Source organism: Aptenodytes forsteri, unplaced genomic scaffold (genome assembly GCF_000699145.1).
Source record: "Aptenodytes forsteri isolate BGI_AS27 unplaced genomic scaffold, ASM69914v1 Scaffold258, whole genome shotgun sequence".
NCBI lineage: Eukaryota > Metazoa > Chordata > Aves > Sphenisciformes > Spheniscidae > Aptenodytes > Aptenodytes forsteri.
Window position 1 is genome coordinate 645,724 of NW_008795250.1, and position 23,473 is coordinate 669,196.

General features: G+C 38.0%; 1 protein-coding gene across 3 annotated transcripts in view; it reads right to left on the minus strand.

The window, feature by feature from the left end:
* PEAK1 (pseudopodium enriched atypical kinase 1) overlaps window positions 1-23,473 on the minus strand; it is a 72,166-nt gene that overhangs the window by 20,102 nt on the left and 28,591 nt on the right. For 2 of the 3 annotated variants that reach the window (XM_009278836.2, XM_009278835.2), the window contains 3 exons: window positions 19,409-22,684; window positions 11,074-11,190; window positions 8,970-9,166 (listed from right to left, as the gene is read on the minus strand). In XM_009278836.2, coding sequence (XP_009277111.1) covers window positions 8,970-9,166; window positions 11,074-11,190; window positions 19,409-22,572 — 3,478 coding nt within the window. In that variant the 5' untranslated portion in view covers window positions 22,573-22,684. The remainder of the gene's footprint in view (window positions 1-8,969; window positions 9,167-11,073; window positions 11,191-19,408; window positions 22,685-23,473) is intronic. The other variant, XM_009278837.2, reaches the window with a different exon arrangement.

The following is a 23,473-nucleotide window of genomic DNA, read 5'->3' on the forward strand; positions in this document are numbered from 1 at the left end:
GTTTTGGCACTCTGTCTAAATTCTAGTTTCAGTAATTATACCCAGCCTCCCGTAATTCCTGCTGCAGTCAATTGACTGTAATATTATTCCTTACTTCCTATTCAAATGTGCTAAAACTGTGGGTGGATGCTTTACATTTCAGACTGTAAACCAGAAAACTTCAGACACAAATAATGTAATTTAGATACTTCGGCGGTCACATTGGAAAGTCAGGACTGCCCTAGCAGATTCACTCAAAAACAAGGAAGCCTACTTTCACTCAGGTTGACCAGTGTGTTGCTACTGCTTTCAGTGAGAGTAGGATCATATTTTGAGATTACAAAAACATAAATATTTTCTATCCTACAATGTAAAACTCACCCCCCCCAACTTTCTCGAATACATTTCCCTTACTCACTTGCCATGGGTACCTTTGTTGGCAATACTATGTTCATAGACAACCTGATCTAGATTCAGTCAAGAGATTCCAAATGGCAGGTTACATACATGAAAGCATGGGATTTCTACTGACAGACTGGTTTCAAACATTCGTGTGCTTCTAGGGAAGATAAACTTCCTGTCATGTGTTTTGGATGGCTTTTAGAGAGGACAGTTATGTTTTATAACTGCCAGAGTCCTTGGAAATGAAGAATAAATAAATGACAATAATATAAGAGAGAATAAAAAACAATAAACAGACAATACAAATGACCAACTCGCTGCTCTGGGACAATTAAACAGTTGTTACTCATATCAAAATGAGATTTTTCCGCTCTTAATAATCAACTGCTATTTTCAGAGAAATTATTTTATAAGCTTTCTACTACTCCTGTGAGGTTCATTGACTATCATGGTAAGGTAGGAAGCCAATTTTTACAGTTGTAACACAGCAGACATGAAATGGATGCTCTGTATAATTGTAGCTGAGCATCTTTTCTGATAAGGGAACAGCAAGTAGAAAGACACTATGACTATTTGACTATTTATAATATGTGCTGAATCCTTGTAAAGAGAGGATTGAATTGGAACGCTGAACCAAACTGGGGGGATCTCAGATTCAGATTTGAATTACATCACTTTGGTCCATAATTAATAATAAATGACTTCGCAGTGTATGAAAGGAAAAAAAGATAGCTTCCTTTACACTTTAGGATATGTTGTTACAGTTTTTATGAATACTACAGAATCTAATCTCTTGGCCAGGATGCACAAAAACTTGGAACACTAGGTTAGAATGCTGAAAAGGACTTCATAATTTCAGAAGATCAGAGAGGACTGTATTTTTAAATACAAAACAAACAGAATAGCCTTGGCTCTTGAATTCTTAACAACCATTCTCTTTTCAATCATTCCAAGGAGACGACATCACAAATGAAAGTTATATCTCTATCTTTTGTTTAAGCTCAAGAAACCCTCAGAAAAGCCTTATGGATTTTGTGATAAGCCTGGATATTCCAATGTTTAAAAAACTGAATTTTGAGCAGGAAATTCCATTAGCTTTGTAGATGCCTGATTGTCAGGGAAGATTGCGTAGGACTACTCCCCTGGGTCATCACTTTTTAGCTCCCACAAAATAAAAATGTTCAAAGGCTAGAAATATTGGAGAATCCCTGCATGTCTCTCAAATCATTGTCAAGGTTTCTTAAAAAAATTGAACACTCAAGGGACCCTCTACTGCTCCTTTCTGATCTTGGTATTGCAGTGATCGTGCTCTACAATAGCAGCTCTTCCTCTCACCATTTGATATGCTGCAGCATATAACACTGGTGCCAGTTGAGCAGTACAGGAACTCTACCAGAAAGGTACCTTTTGCAGAGACGAAGAGTGGCATGATTCAGAGTCAAAAGCAGAATTGATGTCTGCATGCCAGATGCACACATCCAGATGCCACAGTCTTTTGCTTAATCCTGAGACAAGTTCATTTCTACTTCGTATCCATTTTCTTACTTGTCCAAACATGTCTCGTCTTCCACAATTCCTTACTCTTACAAAATCTGTGACCTATGTACTTCTCCCCCTAGCAACATTCTGTGTTAAAGATCACTTGCCTATTTTCTCATTCTTACCCTCTTCCCCACTATGCTAAAATAGGCTAACTGCTGGGGTTTTGAGAAAGGCTACTATTTCAGGAGGCAGTTTCCTAATATGTGTTGCTTGTGTGACTTACTAATCCAAGGACTGCACAGATGCTAGAGGGAAACAGCAAAAAACCAAGTTAGAGCAAGATACACATCTCAAGCAGTAGCAGCAGAAGCCCTCTCCAAGAAAGGTAAGATTTATAACAGCGTTTCTTCTTGATTCTCTTATTTTCTGTCTGCTTTAATGGCCCTGTCCTCCAAAAGCCATTCATACAGAAAAGCGTTGCGACTGCAACCAGTGACTTTTGCTAGCTGTTGCTTTTGCATAACTGTGACATCAAAACATAATTGAAGAAAGTTTTCATAACCAGAAGTTGTCTTTGCAAATGTCTGGTGGGGGTGGCAAGATCCAGAGAACTGCATGTACAAGTCATTATGTAGTTACTTTTTCAAGTATTCTCAGCTGAGGAAAATGAGTTTGTAAAACATGTTGTGTTACAGTATAGTTTCTCCCCACAAGAACAGATTTTCCATATTGAAATCTATCCATCTGTATTATGTGTTTGAAAAGCTTCATATCTGGACTGTTTTTAGGCTGAATTCTTAATGGTGTACATTTCTTTCACGCCCATTGAGCCAGTCTTTCCAGCTCAGCTTTCCCTAAGCTTGGTGTGATACTGCGTGTCCCACATTTTTTTAAATTCATTGTCTAGCAAGAAAAAGGTTGTCTTAAATTTTGTCCCTGTCAAGGGCACAAGAATGTTCTTTTGCATACAAGTACTGGCAGAGCATTTGCTTCTTTTTCTTGCCTATCATTTCCTTCTCCCCTTGCATGCTTAAAACCCATCATTTCCTTACCTACGGCACAGACTCTCCAACATTACAAGGTTCAGCCTGAGCTACACTCTTGGGAGGCAAACGAAAAGAAGGAACAGGCACGATACTAGGCTACCACTTACAGAGATCTTTGAAATGGCTTCCAGACTGTTCAAAGACAGAAAAAAATTAACTCTTTATAGACAGCAGCTTTCTAGAGAGCTTTAAGTAATTCTACAGTTCAATAGCATCTTCCATTATAGAAGCTCACTACGCTATTTAAATATTAATACTTAAGTCTCCAGACATGATGCAGAGGCCTGAAACTCTAAATCAGCCCTAAAAAAAGGCATTTAAATTTTATTTTTCCAGGTAGCTGATTTATCATCAGCCTTTGCATTGCAACCTGTTTATGTTAGCTCATGAAACTATCAAATCTGACACACTGAGCTCAGGTTTAATTCAGATTTATATTCCATAAGCATGTTTTTCTTACAGTAATGACACGCATAATTATTGTTTAGGTTTCTTGATAGTCCATGTATCTATCTTTCTTGCTTAGACCAGATCAGCAGTATACATTGTCAAGAAATTTCAGAACTGTGAAGGAAAATGCTTCTTTAATTGGGAAAACAACTAATGGTGAATTAAGCAAGCCAAGTGGGTGACACGCTGCATGCTTCCATCCTTCCTTGAACAGAACTATTCCTGAAACGTATACTGCTCTACAATACATAACATATGTTAGTCCAGTACACCAATGACAGCAGGTTTCTTCTGTACTTTCTCCAAACTCATTTTACTCTTGACATGGTAATCTATCCTACATTCTCCTTTATTCTTGAAAGCGTTTTTCTGATTATATGCCATTACCATCTCTCATCCAAGGATAAAGTTCCTTGTGCGAAGATGTGAATTAGAAAACAGAGCTGAAAACAATACTCTAGTATTCACAGTAGTAACTAGGCTATTGCCATGATTATTACTGCTGTTCTCAGTTTTAGCGACCATTATAGTACTCCTTAATCCCTAATCCCCTAGTGCAGGGATTTAGATGAATGAACAAGACCCAGAGGGTTAAAATGGCCAAAATGACTCTCACCTCTGCCATTCACCAATTTATCACATCAGTTTAGCAAAAATTCCACGTTTTGCATTGCCAAGAGAAGCAAAAATTAATAATCATGCATGTACAACATGGGTAACCGATCTTCCAAGACCACATCTATCAAAACCCCAACAGAACTAAAATCAAAACTATGGACTCTCTACAGTGGAAACCAGCGAGAAAGAGGAATTTCGAGTGGCTCTTATGTGTCTGCAGGAAACCCACTCTAAGATAGGGCTGGGCTGATCTTGAAGAGGTCCAACAGCGTTGGCTTTGGCAGCTTGTGCTGACCTGTTTCTCCCCACAGCCAGGAATGGAGTCAGATGTCCCAGTAATTCTCATGTCAGTACATCCCCATTTCATGTTACAAAATCCAGTTATAAAGCCTGATTAAAGTAGTCACTAAGTAAAATCCACAGGTTGGCCACCTCCACTGTACAAATTCCCCCTCTCTACCCTTGTGCTAGTACTCCCCCTCCCCCCCCCCTTGGATATTGATCATCCTTTGCAATCTGCATTTTTATTATAATACAGAGCCTGGAAAAGATTTCTCTGTATAAGCAGCAGATCAGTTATACTCATCTTTAATACCAGTACAAAATACATCACTTCTTAATGAACTCGTACCCCGACTGATAAACAGTAACCAAAGCATGAAAAAACCCACAAATGCGTAAAAGTATCTTCCAGCCACTGCAAAAGCAACCAGCATACTTCACAGCCCCAACTCCAACAAACGCCGTACATGTACAACCCTATTCTATAAAATTATTCAGTACACAGATTTACATGAACATGATCATTAATCCTGTATTATACTCAGTTGCTTATACATTTATCATTAATTTAATAGATAAAAATCTTACCAGAATGATAATATATATAACAGAAAGGAAAGCTAGCATTTGTTAAGTAACATTCATGACGCACCTCCAGTTTCTCACCAATAGTTTGAGACCGTGCACAGAACTACAGTAAGATGGGCTGCAGGTACCAGATAACTAAAAACTTCAGATGCAACAGCTTGTCTGCCTTGGTGACTTGTCAGGTCCTGCTACCCATCCTCCATTACTCCATATAATAGATATTACCTGTACTAAATATATATTATACAAAATGCATCAGACTGATACTATAATCACTGTCTGTCACTGAACTGTCAGTTTTAGTCAACAATGATTTCATTACCTTATTTATAGCCTGGCTAAAGCACGCTGCCCTGGTCTAACTTACTGACTGAGGCAATACTTCATTGCAGATGCTGTGATTTGGGATTTTTTTCCAATGTCAACAATCATAAAACCTAGAAACTTTGCCTCCTTTTTTCACCTTTTCTTTGGATGTAAGGAGAAAAACAGCTGATAATAAAATAACCTATTCTTTTTTAAATGATAGAAATACTATCCTGAGTATATTGAGAATATCTTAATCTACTTACAGTGATGCAAATTCAATCAAGTCAATTTCCCCAACAAATTCAGACAAAGATAGAAAAATTTGAAGATTTGTAAAGGAAAGGATTTTAATAATCTAGTCTATTGTCTTCCTTATCATAAGCTACAGGGCTTACCTGAATTAACTTCTGTTAGAATAAGGGCACACCTTAAAAAAGAAACATCCAGGCCCTACCTTACACATTCAAACATTTGTTTCTGCATCTAGATTCAACTGGCGGCCACTGGGTTTTGTTAAATCTGTTGATTGTTGATACCAAAGGTATCCCTCATCACAGTTCTGCTCACCACATGAGCATCCACACCATGACCAAGCCAGACTCTGTTTCTCTGATAAGCTAAACAGATTCAGCTTCTTGAATTAGTCACTATAAAGTGCCTGTCACAATACTAGGCATTTTCAAAGCTTTTCTTTAGAGCCTGTACAATTTTTTTTTTTTAAACATTCTTCTTAAACTGTGGTCATCAGGGCTTGATTATGGCTGTGGCAGTTGCAGGGTAAAAATGAGATATACGTAACCTCTCTACTCCTATTGAAGTTTTCTCCTGTTTATACACCCAGGAACACACTGGGTTCTTTTAGCCTATCATCATGGTGGGACCTCAGGTTTCCTAAAAGCCCAAAGTCTTTTATGTTGTATCTGACTCTCAGAGGAGAATCCTCTATGTTGTAAGGCTTGCCTGAATTTTTTTTTTTTTAATTCCTAAATGTATGATTTTACATGTTAGGTGAACTGACAAATACAGCCCATATTTTATACATGAGCTATTCTCAAAATTTGCTTCTGCAATTTGGTTCCTGACAAATACTTGCTGGCACACTTGCAGTTTTTGTGGGCAGAACTGTAAACTGATGATAGGACAACTCCTGTGGGAGCAGGGGCAGGCCAAAACCAAATATATTTGAGGGCAGTATCTGATATAAACTACTACCTGACTGCAGATGAAAATTTATCAAAGCTTGCCATTATTTCTGTTCATAAAATTTCATGTGACATGTCACAACTGAAGATTAGACATTTATCAAAGGACATAATATTATCTGCTTTTCAATAAAAAACCCCATAGAATATGTATTAGATTAGTATTTAAAAAGTGAATATCGTGCATTATGCTGCAAATTGCCATGTTCACATGATATATTTTACAAACTACAAACTGTAGTATGTAGCTATAAAAAGGTAACTGTAGATACAACTGCAGTTGAAGCAAGAGTCAAATGTGATGTAACTTAATTATATTACGTATTCTCGTATTATCCTTTCTTTCAGTTACACACATCAGTATTTGTTAATTCTACAAAATATATGATTTTACTGCTTAGGTGGTGTAAGATGTGAAAACAAGTAGGAATTATTCTATATCCCTACCTCTTAATCTCTTGGTAGCTATCTGAATTGGAAAGTGAGGTTGCTTGAATAAACCAGAAAAAAGTTTGCACAGCAGCCAGAGAACTCAGTGCCATTTAAGGTAGCATTGCTTTTAATAACAAGCAGCAAGCTTGCCAAGCCAGACCAAGTCAAGCCTAAAAGTTAATTTAACTCTTTCATACCTAAAATTTACTTTGGTGTCAGCAAATCTGAAAGTGACCCAAGGATGAGGAAAAGATTTTGAATAAAATGCTAAGGGGTTCAGTTTTACACGGTTTTATGAAGGAGCATTCACGCACAGGAACAACACTGACAAAAACAAGGACTGATGGAAGTGATCACAGAATCACAGAAGTGTTTAGGTTAGAAGGGACCTCTTGAGATGGTCAAGTCCAACCTTCCCTGCTCAGGCAGGGTCAGCTGCAGCAGGTTGTCCAGGACCATGTCCAGTCGGGTTTTGCGTATATCCACACATGGAGACTCCACAACTTCTCTGGGCAACCTGTTCCAGTGTTTAATGGTATTTTCCATGAATTTACTGCTCCCAGTTTGTGAGATGCTGTGGGAAGGACAGAGATCTATGGACAGAAGCACATCTAACTCTGTATGATGACGCAGTTGCCATCAGGTGTAATATCTTGCATAAGAAAATTGAGCTAAATGGAGTAAAGATTTAAACAGAAGATTCACAACTTCATTACTTTGGCTATGAAATGCAAGTAATCCCTTGACTGTACGAGCACTCTGGCTAAAAAATAGCAATCTCGCCACGAGGAATAAGTGATATTTCATAGATTAAATGATACCTTAGCTTGATTGTTTTATATGTCAGTCTGGTTAGGAACATGGGCTAACCAAGCTATAAATAGTTTTGATGTAGCTGGATCTCTGCCTGGATTCTATCTGTAATGTAGCTATGTCCTAAACACAGAAAATATATAGATACAGATATATATGTATATCTCAATAACTTGAAAATAATTAATTAGATCTTTGAATAATTCACCATAAAAATATAAATTTTAGTTTTCCTCCTTGAAGTTAAAATTTCTTGGTAGATGTTAGTATCACTCTTGGGCAGGACATTTTTCCTCTTTATGCTTTATAAACAATACCTAATTAGTGTTTCATTAGCAGAACACGCTAATAAGTTCACCACTAATTCACATTTAAGCAGAAAAATGCAACAATATCACTAAATGTCTAAGGAATGTACACACCTGAGGGTTTAAAATTTAGCCCTTGATCCCTCAAACCTGTCTGGACATGCCAAACCCTTGTACTTGTGAGCCATCTCAATGCAGTCAGTTTACTCTTGTCCAAATGCTTAATAAGTTGGTACGCTTACAGGGTTGGAGCGTTACTGAAAAACTTGTATTCAGATATTCTTGAACATAAACAAATGAGAGATTTTTGTTCTTCTAGAAAATCTGGCAGTAGGTATTCCTAAATTCGCAGTACTTCAAATCAAAATGCTTTAGAAAATTAGGCTGATAATACTGATACTATGTATCGGGAGATGCTTATTTGTCTTGCTCACTTATCTTCCAGAGAAGCCCTGCATCCACGTATCCTTCTAATATGAGTCAGGAATTCAGTGATAGTTGAATAGACTGCGCAGTACCTTCAGGACATTCATATCTTAAACTTTTCTGAAGGAGCAAAAGTAAACTCTCAGACTAGGATAAGAAAGGTTTTAGGCAACAAAAGATAACTACAAATATTTTTGCAGTTATTGATGCTCTAAAATAAAAGTCCTATCTTTTGTTGAAGTTTGGAAAAATATTGAAATCTACTTATTGTTTCTAAGAAAATTAGGTAATTTGCTCTGTATTTTAAACCTGTTTGATAAAAATTCCTCCAAATACATAAAACAATGTGTCTTTTAAAAGTGTTTGAGATGTTTATCATTAAGGGCAATTAAAAGATAGTTTTAAAATCATAGGAAAGAAAACCTTTGAGTCTGTTGAATCTTCACTTTCTTGGTTGTCTATCTCAGAATGAGACAATTTTGTTTTCTATAAATTAATATTAAAAAGTTTGTCTTTAAAAACTAACCTTATGAGAGCATATCAAGCTGTTCAGAAGACAAGGTTCTTCACAGCCTGGAAATGTATCCAAAATCTGATCTAATTTAAATTTTCTTCTACGAGAATACACTTACCTAAATTGCTGTATGTAGCACTGCAAGGATTTAAGTCAGGAGAATTTGAAGCTTCTTCCTTTTCTTCCTCCCCTTGTGGGACACGGACAGATGATACTGGTATGACCGAGGCGCTGCCGCCATTGTCTTGCTTCACAAACACGGCTCTAGGAACACGGGGGGACAAATCCTCCAGTGTCGTATCATCGGGCACTTGACTGAAACAAACAAAACAAAATCACCTGGAGACCCAAGCTGGGTACTAGATCCTACTGGCAAAATACCAGATTAGGCATTAAGTATCTTCAGGAAAGTGAATGAACTGGTAAAGAAATAAGCTCCTTTTGCCCTCCTTTTTTTAAGAACAACTTTCTACAATATTTATTTTCCTTAATAAGAAGAAACAACTTTTGACTGAAATAGTAACATGTAGTAGTTCATGCCTTTCATACAAAAGGGATAATAAAATGTTTTACAGCTGACTACAATCAACATACGTACACATATATATGCAGGCATGATTCTGCATAAAACGTGTAGGACTTGCAGGACAGCAGCAGAGTTTAAGGTGCTTTTTAGCAATCAGAACAATTTTGCTTTAATCAAAGTTACCAAGGTATAGCAAAGGGGCTGTTAAGTCCTAATAAATGCATAAAACTTTAATGATACATTTTCATATACTGGTAGGATTTTGGGAACCGACACTTTGGGAAACAGACCAGTAGCTCATCTAAGCTGGTCATCTATTTCCCATATAAAATTCTCCAGGATTAAAATCCATCTGCATTCGGCCAATTGCAAAAGGCCGTGATGACATTCCTCTGTGCTTGCTCTTAGCTATGAAGTTTTAATCAAACTGTGATTACTTATAGCACAAAACTGTGAAAATCATGGATTCAATTGGTTTCCATGAATATATTTATTGCAGTATGATTTAAAAATTATGCGTTATATACATATAAAAAAAAAGTTTGGGCTTATTCAAAAAACCCCAATCCTATTGAAAACATAGCAGCAATTATCAATAATATGCCACATAAAACATGTCAGAGCAAAAATATTTCTGTGCCTTTATGCTCTCTCACTCACGGAAACAAATAGTCATTATAGGCCAAATCTCAAGAGCATATGTCCTATTCACTAGTTCTCATTATTGCCTGATCAAATAGAACAGCAAGAATTTTAAGTACTTGTGACTTCCATAAGGGATAGGAGTAATGCACTTCCTTCAGATGATGATCACCACATCATATATCTGTACAGATATTTAATTTTTGTGGCAAAGATTTAAAACTTGACTTCTGATGAACAGAAACAAAAATTATGCATTTTTGAATAGGCAGAGCAGCTGAGTTTCTGTAAAACAAATCCTTACAGTGGAAAGAGAGATTATATCCTCAAAGAGTTAACGTAAGTTACAGGCATGTGTCTCTCTATGCCAAAGCCAAAATACTGAAAATCATGATATGCAATCTTCCAGCAATCCCAGACTACAAGGATTAAAACATGCCAATACTTTGCATAACACAAGACCCCATGTATGGTGCAGTGCGCACATGCTGCTTCTACTCGGACTCATGAATTTTAACTGCAGGCTGATACAAACAAAACTCATTAGAACTTGTTAGTAAAAGAGAAAAAATGGCATAAGTTCAAAAAGATGTAATCTTTAATCAGCGTAAAATTTTCTGTTCATTTTTAGTACCATGCATAGGAATGGCGTGAAGAACATTCCATGTGCCATAAATATACCCACATTAAAGTGTTAACCTAATATAATTTCAGAGTAAAGCATACATAAAATTAAAGCAGTAACAAGGCTCTCAAGATGATGAGAAATTAAAGACTTGTAGTTGCTGTAAATAATATACATACCTGCATTCCTCAATAAGAATGTTTTCTTTAGGAAGAAATAGGTTCTGATAGCTTTACAGTTCTGTCATTGCCACAAACCAGGAATTATCATATCTCAAAGTAATTTTTTAGTATTGATTGGTGAGGTACAGAACATACTCATTCTCCAAACCAGACACATGCAAGCACATACACTAAACCTAAGCTCAGAAGCATTTTGCCAAAGTAAACCAACAGCTAGAAAGGAAGAAAGAAAAAAATACCAACTCACCCACTGTACTCACTCACACAATTCCCCATTAAAGGAAATTCTTTCAGGGCCTTCTTGAGTCTTTTAATCATGTCTTGAAACTCTGGCGAGCCATTGATTCCACAGTGTTCTGATGTGCTACAAGTTGTGCAAGCTGTAAGCAACAGGGCTGAACTCTGCACAGAGTGATACACCTACTGCACCTTAATGTTTACCTGAGGGGGTTGGTCCCAGGGACTTGCCAAAGCGCCCCAGGAAACCAGTTAGTTACAGCCCTGCCTTCTTAACTCTTCCACTGCCTTCGTGGATGAAAAATAGTTCACAGTCTACTACATCACTGTTCTGGTATGACAACTATGGTCTTAGTCAAGTTAATTAGTTAAGGAAAAGCAGGTTCAATTTTCAAGAGGAGTTTTAAGAACTTAGACCAACCTACTGTTAAAAGTAAGTGAGTATCTCAAATCTGTATTCCAACCAGTTTTAGCGTCTGAACCTAATACATTTTAAATCACAGCAATTAGATGTCAGGCCATGAAATCTGTGGGGAAATGCTTCCCTGTAGCTTAACAGTAAAGACAGAGAGATCAAGCGTACATACGCAGTGCAGTGACTCAACGAGCAAAATGCCAACCCGTAATCAGCGGGTACAGACAGACATAATCAGACAGAACGCAGAAGGAACAAAAGGGGAAAACATCCTCACTCAGGAAGCTACAAGAACCAAATTCCCAATTGCTTTTGCTTCATGAAATAGTCTAAACAGTTAAAACTACTAGTTTTTGAGAAAAGTAGAGCAGCTGATAAAACAAGCAGTTCTCTGAGATTAGAACCATTAAAGCCCGATAACTTCGTATCTGCTTGTTGATAGCAAGTGATACTTAAAGCTATCTCCTTATTTGGGATATTTATAGATATTTTGCCAGGATGGATTCTTTGATGCCTTGCATAAGAGCACATATTTAGCTTTTACCATAGTGGGCGCAGCCTCCTTTGTCCAAGCCTTTTTCTTTTCCCTTTTTTATTTCAAAAACAAACTTCATAGGAAATGAATTACCTTAGAGAACTCTGCTCCTTGGGCACATGTGGCTGAAACTAAACAACTATTCAGTTAATGGAGGGAGCAACCTTCCGCACACAGAGAATGCATTTGTTTTCCTAAAAAGCTGAGATTATGTGCAGCAAAAAAACTTGCCATAAAAATGACTGTCTTTCAGATAACATGCCACTAAATTCACATACTTGTCATTCACATACAAGCTCAAAATTGTTTTAAAAGTGTTGTTTTCTGCAGGGACAAATACCCCTAACTCCTTCCCTCAGGCCCTCCTCCTTCACACCGTTTTTGGAGGATAGCCAAAAGATGATGTGGGCTAACTTGCCTCGGACTTTTGGGAACAGTAAGAATCCAGAAAGCAGGCTGCGTAGTGTGTTAATTTTTGTAAGGACAGTGGAATCACAGCTATTGTGTGACCTGTATTGTCCTCTATTCAGAGCACACCTTCTCAATGAGAGTGATTAATAAACAGCAATGAATATGAGGGAGATGCAGTGGAATACTTGTAAGAAGTGATTCCGAGAGTGCATTCCTGAATTAGGGTCAGATCTAGAGGTCAAGCTAAGGGAGTACAGTTCTGTGTAAGACAGCACATAAATCCAAGTGGCAGAAATTAATGACAGAAACACAGAGAAAAGCTGATATGGCCTTAGACCCAGCTGAGACTCTAATCTCCTCCCTGAGTGGACAACAGCAAAGCAATAATCAATGGTAGTCGTACAGTTTGAGATGAGAGAGCCTGACATGGAAGATGACTTAGTTTTACACAAATGAAATCTGTGGAACTTGTAGATATATTTAGTTCCAAAGAGATCCCTTTGAGATCCCCTCAGGCCCTATACTTTTATGCTAATAAAGCTAATATAAAGCCTAAATTGACTGAATAATACTTGAGGAAAAACGCAGAGAGGTTAATGGCTTGAGGGTGGTCAAAAGCCACCTTACACAGGAACTTCCACTCAGAACACAGACCACTATTTCTGCAAAACACTGAGCAAAGATGATCAGTGCCCAGGTTTCAGAGTACATTAAGGGTACAGAAAACCCATTCCAGTGGCTCATGCAGTTCAGTTCCTCATCACCACCATTAGCCAGAAATAGTCACTTAAGAAGAAAATGAAAGAAACTTCTCAACTAACAATCTGAAATAACTAAGTCAAAGTTTATTCCTAATTCTTATTATTCAGAAGTTGGCTTATCCCTGAAGCATAAGAATTTATATTCCTTTTTTTTAAAAAAAATCTTGTATAATGCAATGTTTGCATGGATAATGGGAATACATTCGATAATCCAGTAAAGACATCCTGCTAAGCTCTTTAGTGTTTGTGAAACTTAATGGCAATGAGTTCCACAGATTAACTGTGCATTATAAAAAAAAAAAAATGTTTCTTTATCCACTTACAGTTCTCGGTCTTTCCATTTTACAGACTGTATTAGAGGAGTTAAGAACAATAATACATGATTTACAATTTCTTAATCTAAATTTATAAAATAATAAATGGTAAAATCCCTTCTACTTGGCTCTTTAACAGTCCTCAGTGTTTACAAATCTTCACATAAAATGTTACCGAACTTTTTGCTTAATGAACATACATAATTTCCAATTCTGTTAGCATAGAGATATTCTAGAGAAAAATCTCACAAAAGTTTTTCATTGATGAAACAGTGTAAGATAGAAGGCTAATGCTCTTAAAAGCATTGTTAGGCACTGCTGCATAAGGTAAATAACCTTGCTGGTATCTAGAAAAAAACAAATCAAGATAGATTTGGGGAGAAGAGGGAGTTGATAGTTCCACCTGAACTTTTTAGATGAGAATTTCTCCCATTTCACTAGACTTGCTCAAGAAAGAACTGTCTTTTCAGATATCCTTCAAGTCCCCTCACCAATTTATGCAAGCTACACTTAAAAGATTTTGGATTCAGGCGAGAACCTTACCTTAGGACTTATACAAGAGGTCCTCTAAACTGGGAAGGACTTTGTTTTAAACAGAGCCCTACTGTGATTTAAAAGATTTTGTTCTCTTCTCAAGCAGTTTCTGAAGCAGCTGTGGAATCTGCAGGATTGGATCAATGACAATGAGAAAGTGGAATGTGGCAGTGGTGGTTATTCCTGCCTGTCTCTGGATGTGACCTGGATCTTAACATATGACCACATTTTTGAAGAACAATGCTTCCAGTTGTTTTTACTGAGTAATCTGTTACAACATTCATATTCCTCTAGATACACAGAGCACTCAGAGTAATTTCATGGCTCCTGTCCCACTGCATCAAGAGAGCCTACACGTAAGCTCCATTCCCTGCGCTGTTCAGGTTCTCAATCCAGACCCCAGATGATATGCACTGTGGCATGCCTCTAGCCCCAGTCATCTATATTTTTTTCCTTAAATAAGTTAGTGGCATTAACAGAAATTACTGAAAAACCCACTGAAGAGATAACCCATTCGGGGCCTTTTAAGTCTTGGTGATCTAAATCACCTCACTGGAATTATCTTTCTCCATTGCCTGTACATGGAAATTTGATGCCTAACTCAGATTCTTGAAATCACATTTGGCTTACTGTAATTTAAAGCAAACAGTGTGAACAGCCGTCAGCAACCTCAAGGCAATCAGCACAGCAAAAAGCATTTGGGGATCACTTATACTACTGAAATGCTTCCATGGCAGGTGGGAACCATGCCAGTCTTTGGCCAATTTTCTGAAAGGTTCTCATCTGACACTGACATTTATGTTAATTTCAGGAGCTGCAGTCTGGTTGGAAGTTATTCCAGGTGAACTGCTTGTACAATGAGTGTGGCACTGTGGTAAGACTTGAAGGATAACAAGACGTTTCCAAAAGCTTTAATATCTGTGTCCTCTGATAAGTATAGAGCCCATGAAAGTGCCCAGTGAAATGCCCAGGGGCTATTTTCACAAAAAATGGCCTTAAAAGAACCCAAATTGCTGATGTAGTGTGTAACTGCAATGGAGAAGCATGTTTTTTAAGAAAAAAACAAATCTTTAAAACACATATATATATACACATGCACACTAAGCATTTCACTCCTTTTGGAAGCAAGATAAAACAACAGGATAGCAATCTTCCGTAGCTATGGAACAACAGAACTCATATGTATCAATTACTAGCATAGTTTCAAATCCTTCTGACAAAGTTAACATCACTTTTGGAGTTAGATTGGTAATCCCTATTTTAGCTATGAAGAAATGCTTTCTTACCTAAACCAGAATGGAATGAATATACAGAGCTCACTAACTGAAGGAAGTATTTCAGTAAACATACAGTTTTACCTTTAGTTCATCCAAGTCTGGCCCAAAGATCCTATAAAGGAAAGTTATGGCTGACTTGTAGCTTTGAAAGGAAACTATTCAGTTTAATATGTAACTGAAATGGAAATGGCTGTGCACAAATCAGTTGTACCTTGATGTACAAAGGCACTGCCATCTAAAACAGTGCTGAATGAGGTTTAAGTTCAGCTCTGATGTGGTTTATGAAGATAGGAAAGGAAGAATCAGAAGGCTGTGCTGCAGTTTTCTTTTAGGAAACGTCTCAATCTAAAAAGCTGCTACTGGGTATAAGCAGTGATCTCTCAATGAAGGAGAAGAGAAACCTTTATCTTGTGAAACTCCAATAGCAACAGTCTGATCCACTAGATAACAGCCTTTGAAGAGTCTTTTTTTTAAACCCCTGTGTGGATTCCACACTGTGCTGTACCACCTTTATCAATTACAATGACTTAGGCCAGAAATATTATGTTATCTTTTTAGAGGTCAATTTTAGGTTTTGCCTGACAACAACTATCATGTACTACAGGTGTTCTAAGAACAGCTGATTTTCATTCCAATTAATGATAAAGCTGATGTGACTGCTGAATTTTAGCAAAAATTAATGCATCTACAAAGTTTTGGTAAATTTAATACCTCAGTATTTGCTAGCTCCTTTTGAACCATCATATGTGCATCCTGGCATCAAACAGAAAGAAACAATGACATGGATAAAACAATACCAAGTTCTTTTGTATAACAGAGAGATGGTTTTCAGCTTTCCAGAGAACTGCGTATCTTGCAAGTGCTGTTCAAAAGGAAAAACTGACCTTTCTAGTGATAACTTGAAATACATTCAGCCTTGTTTTGTGGTTATGTTATCAATCGTTAGCAGCTATGTTACACTGCAAAGTAAGGAAATACTGTATCTTCATTTAATTTGCTTTCAAGACCCCCCAGTAATCTGACATTTTTAAAGCTTATCTTATTTTCCAGGTCATCAGTTTGGTTCTTCAGTGAGCTTTTGCTGGCATTCTCAGTTAGAAAAGTGTCACATTCATTGATTTCTATCTTCATGTCTTCTGTTTTCCTCTAAGCCTCTGCAAGCTTAACTGAAGATTTTGAACATCTTTTCCATGCACATATTTTAGCCTCAGTTAACACTAACCTCTTACTAATACCTGAAGAGTTAACACAAAACAAGTATAGCATCTCGTCTGTTTTGTAAGGCTTTTATAAGGTTTCACTTGGTCTCTTTAACAATATTAAAAATTAAGTAAAAAACCCAAATAACTTAAGGCATCAAATTGCATCAAGGTAACTGAATATAATAACTGAAGGATAAAGATATCCACTGTCCAGTGTTCCCACAACGTATTTCTCAGCACCTCAGTGTATTTTCTTTTAAATTTGTAGAAACCATAGAACAATATTGTTAGAAAGAAGAAATTCCAGTTCTAACATTTGGAAAATTCTAATTTTCACCAGGGAAAATTGTGAGATACGGTTTTAGCCAGTATCATCATGACTTGTGGAAAAATGAAGAGTAAACATACTTTTTGGAATAAGTGGATGAGACAGGACAGAATGACCAATTGCCTTCAATAGTAAGGGCAGAAGGTATTCCAGTAACAGTGCAAAAATATAAGACATTATAACAGCACCATCTCTAGGGTAGTCTAAGAACAAGTGCCAACTATGACGGCAGCCATTAGCCTGTTACTGCCCTTTTACCACCGAGATAAGCAGCTGCTCCTTCCTGACTGGTCCCCCTGTCAGATCAGCAAATTGATCTGGCTGAAAAATAACCGCAAAGATGTTTTTCACTTGGATCACTTCCCCAGTGTGGTTCACCACAGATGACCACATGAACTGTCTTGCCAGCACAAGAGCGGGTCACTAAGGAGGTGGGAGCAAGTGAATCTCCTGATGGCAAAGTAGTCGGTAATGCTGCTAAAAAAAAAAATGTTGGTACAACCTCATTTTCTCTAGGTTCCCCTGGAAATAAACAGAAAAAATGGGTTCCTCTAAAGCGGGGTTGAGAGCACAAACTTCTCCAATTCATTAACTTGCTCTCTAAAGCTGCCTTCTACTCCCCATTTAATTTAGGGTAAGTCTAGAGAGACTAGACTCCTATCAAGGGTTATTCTAGCCCTGGGTACATTCCCCACTGTCTTCAGCCTTAAACTGTAATATGCACTGTAAACACAGGGAGACCCCCTTTTGTCATTGCCCACACCCCTGTATTATTGTGGTACTGTACATCTTGCAGAGATGCTGAATGCTTACGGCTCCTGCTGACTTTGATAGTTTGTGGAAGTGCTTAATCTTTCTGAAACTCACACCCACAATTTGTACTGGGATTTTTTTTAAACCCTATTGTTAATTTTCATGTAGGTGTTTTTTGTTTTTTTTTAAATAAAATCCCTGAGATTGCAGTTCATCCAAGTCTGCAGAAACAGACAGTACACTAAGGTTTCGGAGACCATCCCATCTTGTATTTGGGGCAATTACTTCAAATGTAAATCTACAGAAACCAGCTTTACATCATACTAAGATAAACCCTATCAAAACCTTACATTACAAAACCCAAAGCTGTCCATGTCTGACAAAAGCCAAACAGTCTGAGAAGTAGTCCTGATCTTCATGAGAATGCTGTATCAGTGTTCCCAAGATGTGATATAGGAGTGATTTAATTACACTTCTATATGCAAATGGTCATTCTTGGTTAGTTTAAGACACAGTTATTTTACTTTAAGGCAAGAAGCAATCACTTTATGGTAAACTCAAACTATGCTCACACTGAGATTTCTATTAGTTCAAGTCAACTTTAAAACCATTTTAACTAAAAATCACTGCAACTTTCTTGTATAGACAACAGAGAAAGAAAAACAAAGAACACTGCCATGATACATTTTCTGAGGTTCACACATAGCTCAAACTTTACAAAATTTTTAATTTCCTACCACTAGGTTATTGTTATAACGAATTAAATAATGCAAGTTTGAAGCTATTTTGGAATTGGTTTGTATAGTAACATTGGAAGACATTCTAATACATCAACAGCTGTGGTCTATACTCAGGGAAATGCATACTATGCCCACGTGACTGATTGCAACAAATGTCTTCAGCCCTCTTAGGTTATGCATTGTCACGAGCTGGAGGAACTCAGTGGTATGTTGAAAACAATGCATATCTGGAAATAAACACGGTTCTTCGTGTTCAGAGACAACCAAGAAAGCATGTGTACCCTTGATAAAGGAACAGACAGACCTTTAAACCAACAAACAAACCTAAAACATTCAACTACCTCATAGCTCATAGGAGTAAAATAAATATATACTGGCCAAATACTTTCACAGAAATTGAAACAACGAATCATTTTAGTAAATTCTGATTTGAAAAAAAATTAAAAATGAAATCCCTGAACAAAATTGTAAGGCAGAAATGGAGCAACCAGCTCTACTGAATCAAATACTGTTAGGGGACAACGTATATTCATCGCTAAAGGCCTTGCAAAACGGAGATAGATTATTTTATAGATAATTTAATTCTATTATTACTTTTTTACATGGTTTATTTTGGGAGTGCTGCAGTGATGTTGCAGTGTAGCATCAAGTTAATTAGCATCTCTTGTATTCTTGGGCACGTGGGATAAAGTTAGCACACCACCTTTTATGAGTCACAGATCTTTTACTTTCTATTATACTTTTCAATAGTTGCCTTCTATTTCTGCAGAGGAATTCTTTAGTTTCCTGTACATAAGAACACTTTCTTAAACCAGAGTTCAGGAAAATGTATCTGATTCAATGTAACATGGCTATCGTGACATATTAGTGAATCTGCAATACAAACTCCAAATTTCAGGTACTGTTTCTGGTTTGTTTTTTTTTTATCCTGATATCCAATATACTTTAAGTTACTGAAAATATTTTGAAAAAATTACACTTAACGTAACAAAACTCCTTAATTTCTTCCCTTTTCAGCAGTATATACAGGACAGTTCACAACTGAATAAGTGACTAAAAAAGATGAGCAGATTACCTGGGGATTTTCTTGGGAATCCGAGGTGGTGATGAATGGCTCGCTATTTTCTGTTCAAAGCTCTCTGGAGAGTTTTCCTGTGTTTCTCCTTTGTCTTTTGCTAGTGCATCAGCGATAGCAGACTCTGCTCCACTCTTGTTTTGATGGTCAGCCTTTGGTTCAGCCTGTGCCGGTTCACATCTATACATGAAAACAATCGACGGCTTCTCACTGGAGTCTGACTTTGCCTCACTGAACCAGTGATGACGTTGAACTGGAGGAGGGGGGAGCATATGTATAACAGTTCCATCAAGACCCACCAATTTTCCTTTCTCTCGTTCTTTCTCTTTGTCTTCCTCATCATCAGTTTTCCTGCGGCGGAAGAAGCTCTTAAATGATATCCAGCGTTTGGGTTTCGCATCAGCAGCTCGGCGACCTTCTGAATGAAGGATTGACTCAGCCTCTGTCGACCTGGTGGGACTGTTTGGTTTGGTCCAATTGCTGAAATGTCTTTGCAACAAGTTACTTGCATGATAGGGTGAAGAAGTGGACCGCGGAGGAGGAAATGGCGGCGCTTGCTCTGTTTTGGGACTTGTGGTATTTGGGATGGCTCTCACTGGCTTTGGAGAGTGAGTGGCAACTGGCTGTGAAAGTGACTCTTTCTGCATTTTAATGGCAGTGTTTTCCACTGTCTTGGATGACTCTATTTCAGACTGTGACGTAAACAGCGATTTGGGTCGTACCAGGGTGTTTTTAGTAGCATCTGCATCAGGGGGTAAGGAATACAGTTCTTCTACGCTACAAGACTTGGGTCCAGACTGAGGCGTTTCTGGAGGAGACTGCGGAGGCTGGATAGAAGCCACAATCTGTGAAAGCACCGTGCTTGCATTCTCTCTACCGCTGCTGCTGCCAACAGAAGCCTCTGGTGTTACGTCTATTTTTGCTGCAGGCTCTTGTGTTGTCTTTTGAACTCTTGATGGGGAGCTGTGGTCAGAACTATGACTTCTCTGTGGCGATATCTGACTTTTACCGAGACAGCTGTTAAACTCTTGGACCTTTTGAGCCACAGAACCCAGCCTGCATTCAGAGCTATTAGTCACCCCCTTCACTTGGGAAAATTCCGTGGGTTTACTTCCTATGGCTTCAGTCATTTTGCTTTCTGTTTCTATTTCTTCATATGTGTGGCTTATTACACTAGTAGTTTTATCTTTGATGGATAGCTCTCCGCTGGTCCCTAGAAAACTTTTATAGATAGCCAGGTTATCATATGCATTTGGATTGATTACAATAGGAACTTTAATAGCATTTTTGGAACTCTTAGCATAAGTGGGCTCATCATGAATGATAATAGGAAAAGGTGGCATGCCAGCATTATTGTAGCTGTTGAATTTTATCTCAGATAAATTGGGAGACTTAACCGGGATAGTTTTTGAAGAAATGTTTGTAGCTGTAGGTGAAGTAGGAGCTGACTTGTGGCTTGTCTTCCTGGGAGGAACAGAAGGTCCTGAGCTGTTAGCAATTAACTCCACCTTAGGTATCTTCTGTCTTGGGCTAGTACTAGAAGTCCACACTTCTTGATATCTGATTGCACTGGATTTTTTCAGATTAGCATTTACTCGTACAGGTGATGCTGCAGAGGATGTAATAGGTGTGCCTGGAGTTACTGGTGAGCTTGGGTTAGATGATGTATTTTTGGTTTCTGAGGTTTCGGTCTGATTCTCCTTACATTCATTGGTCATGGCAGCTGATACATCTACTATAGTATATGGCTTGCAAACCGGTTGTTCCATATTCACCACCCGGTAAGGTTTAGCTTGCTCTTCCACAGGCACCAAATTTATAGTTACAGATTGACCAGCAACATCTGAAGAACTTTTATTCTCTTGCTTATCAGTCTGCACAGCAATTTTGCCATCCTTCTCTTCCAGTCGAAGCGCAAGGACTGCCTTGTGAGTTTCTAGACTTCTTGGAACATTTCTGGGAGCTTTTGACACATCCTTCACTTGTTGATTATCACAAAGACTTTCATATTCTGGTTCAATCAATTTGAGGTCCTGAGGAGTACTAGGAGATAACCCTCCATTACAGAGCTTCTGTGAAGAACTGCTGGTTGTTCCAGAACGAGACTCTTCTGTCAAAGAAGAATCAGGAGATGTAGAATCAGAAGACACCATGCTCTGCATGCTCTCTTGCCCATAAAGAATCACAGTCTCTTCCCCATAACCATTTAAAATTTCATCGTAACTGTCGTCATAATCTACTGCACAGATCCGCTGGAGAGACTTGTTTCTAAGGGGCACAGTATTCCATTTTTTGTCAACACAGAACTGAACAGGAGATAGGGTGTTAGCTCTAAAATTAGCAAAGCGAGGTTGGCCCCTCATACGAATTTCCATTGCTAGCAACTCTTCATCACTTTCATCCCAGCTCTCATGCTCTTCTTGCATGCTGCCAAAAAACGTGTCATCCTCACTCTCGTCTCCACTAGAAAACTCTGGATAACAGAAACGGCCACCTTCATTACTTATTACTTCAGTGCTTCCACTCAGAATAACGTGCTTGCTGTGTGAATCCTTCATTCCACCCATCATGCAGCTTGGAGGGATCTTTCTTTCTAATGATCTTTTATAACAATTATTTATTCTTCCCAAGAAGGTTTCTCTTGAGTTCATTTCATTTCCAGTTAGCTGAGGTGTGGTATCCAAACCCGCAATCTCCTTCAAAACTTCTGTCAGTCCATTATTATTGTTATTTGGTATCTTACCTACACCATCATTGTTGCCATAAGGCCTATGAACATGGCTATAACCTTCAATTTCGTCTTCATTATTATTGTTCAGTGGTTTTTTGTTCAAGACAGCTTTGTTTCGGTTCCAACCTGCAGGCACTGATTTATTCTCACAATGATCCGGTGTGCTGATTTCACCACATACGCCCTGCCCATCTACTACCATCATGGTGGGTTTCACAGCTATAGTGGGTTTCTTTGCCACAGGTGGTCGGAAATTTCCTGTATTTCTCCCACGATGGCTGTTACTTTGGTTTGCATTGGTTTTCAGATTTCCATGTGAGAGGGTTTTTTTTTCAGATACCGGGGGTAACTGATGCAAGCTTTTGGGCTTGAAGCAGTTCTTACATTCACCAGGTTTCCAGACGTGTTCAGTGAAAGTGTTGCAAGCAGACATTTTCCCAGAGCTTTGCGCTTGACGCCGTGCTGTTCAGTGCATGGTAAGAATTTCATCCATATGTTTCCACTCTGTTCACTTAGTATGGCTACTGTTTTGAGCAGCGATCATTCTGAAACACAAAAGAGAACGAGGATAAGAACAGGGAAAAAACAGGTTGATGGTTATACTTACATTTTCTACACTATGAACAACTCCGAATAAGCAAGTAGCCTTTTGCTGATGCCTTCACTCTTTTTACGTAAATTTACAAAACTATGTAACTGAAATGCAAAAAGAGTTGCAAATACCATTCTTCTCATACATAAAGAATTAAAACTTTGGCAGCTAAGCCTTGTATTACTGAAAGCAGCGAAAGAGAGAGAGAAGTGGCAATGACTGAGAATTTAGAATAATACTCTTGACTAGTTCAGGACCATTGACCTTTAATTTTGCCCAGTAAAACAAATGCTAGGAAAAGGATATAAAACCAAAGGTTAGTGCACATTGCTTTCAACATAATGCCTTAAACATGAGACAGGAAAGTAAGAGTATGTTTACTCTCCTAAATGCAACTGAGAATTTCTTTTAGCTTTGAATGTGAACGAGCTCGGCTTAAGTGACAAAATACATTCAAGCAATTCCAAACTCTGCCATTTTAGCACTTTTTTCATCAGAGTCAAATTATAACTGGACAGGTATTTTGTTTGAAGAGACACGCTGGACTGTAATCCTGGAACAGTCAGATAAAAATGCTGGGGAAACCCTTCTAGAAAGTCCTGTTTCTTCTCCTTTAGTGTGAGCTAAATAGCGGCAATAAACCATTCTTATACCCTCAAAACAAAGCTATGGATTTTTAGTCCCTGATTTGTTTCACATGTAGCTTTTCTACCTACCCTCCCACCCCTAAATAACAATTGCA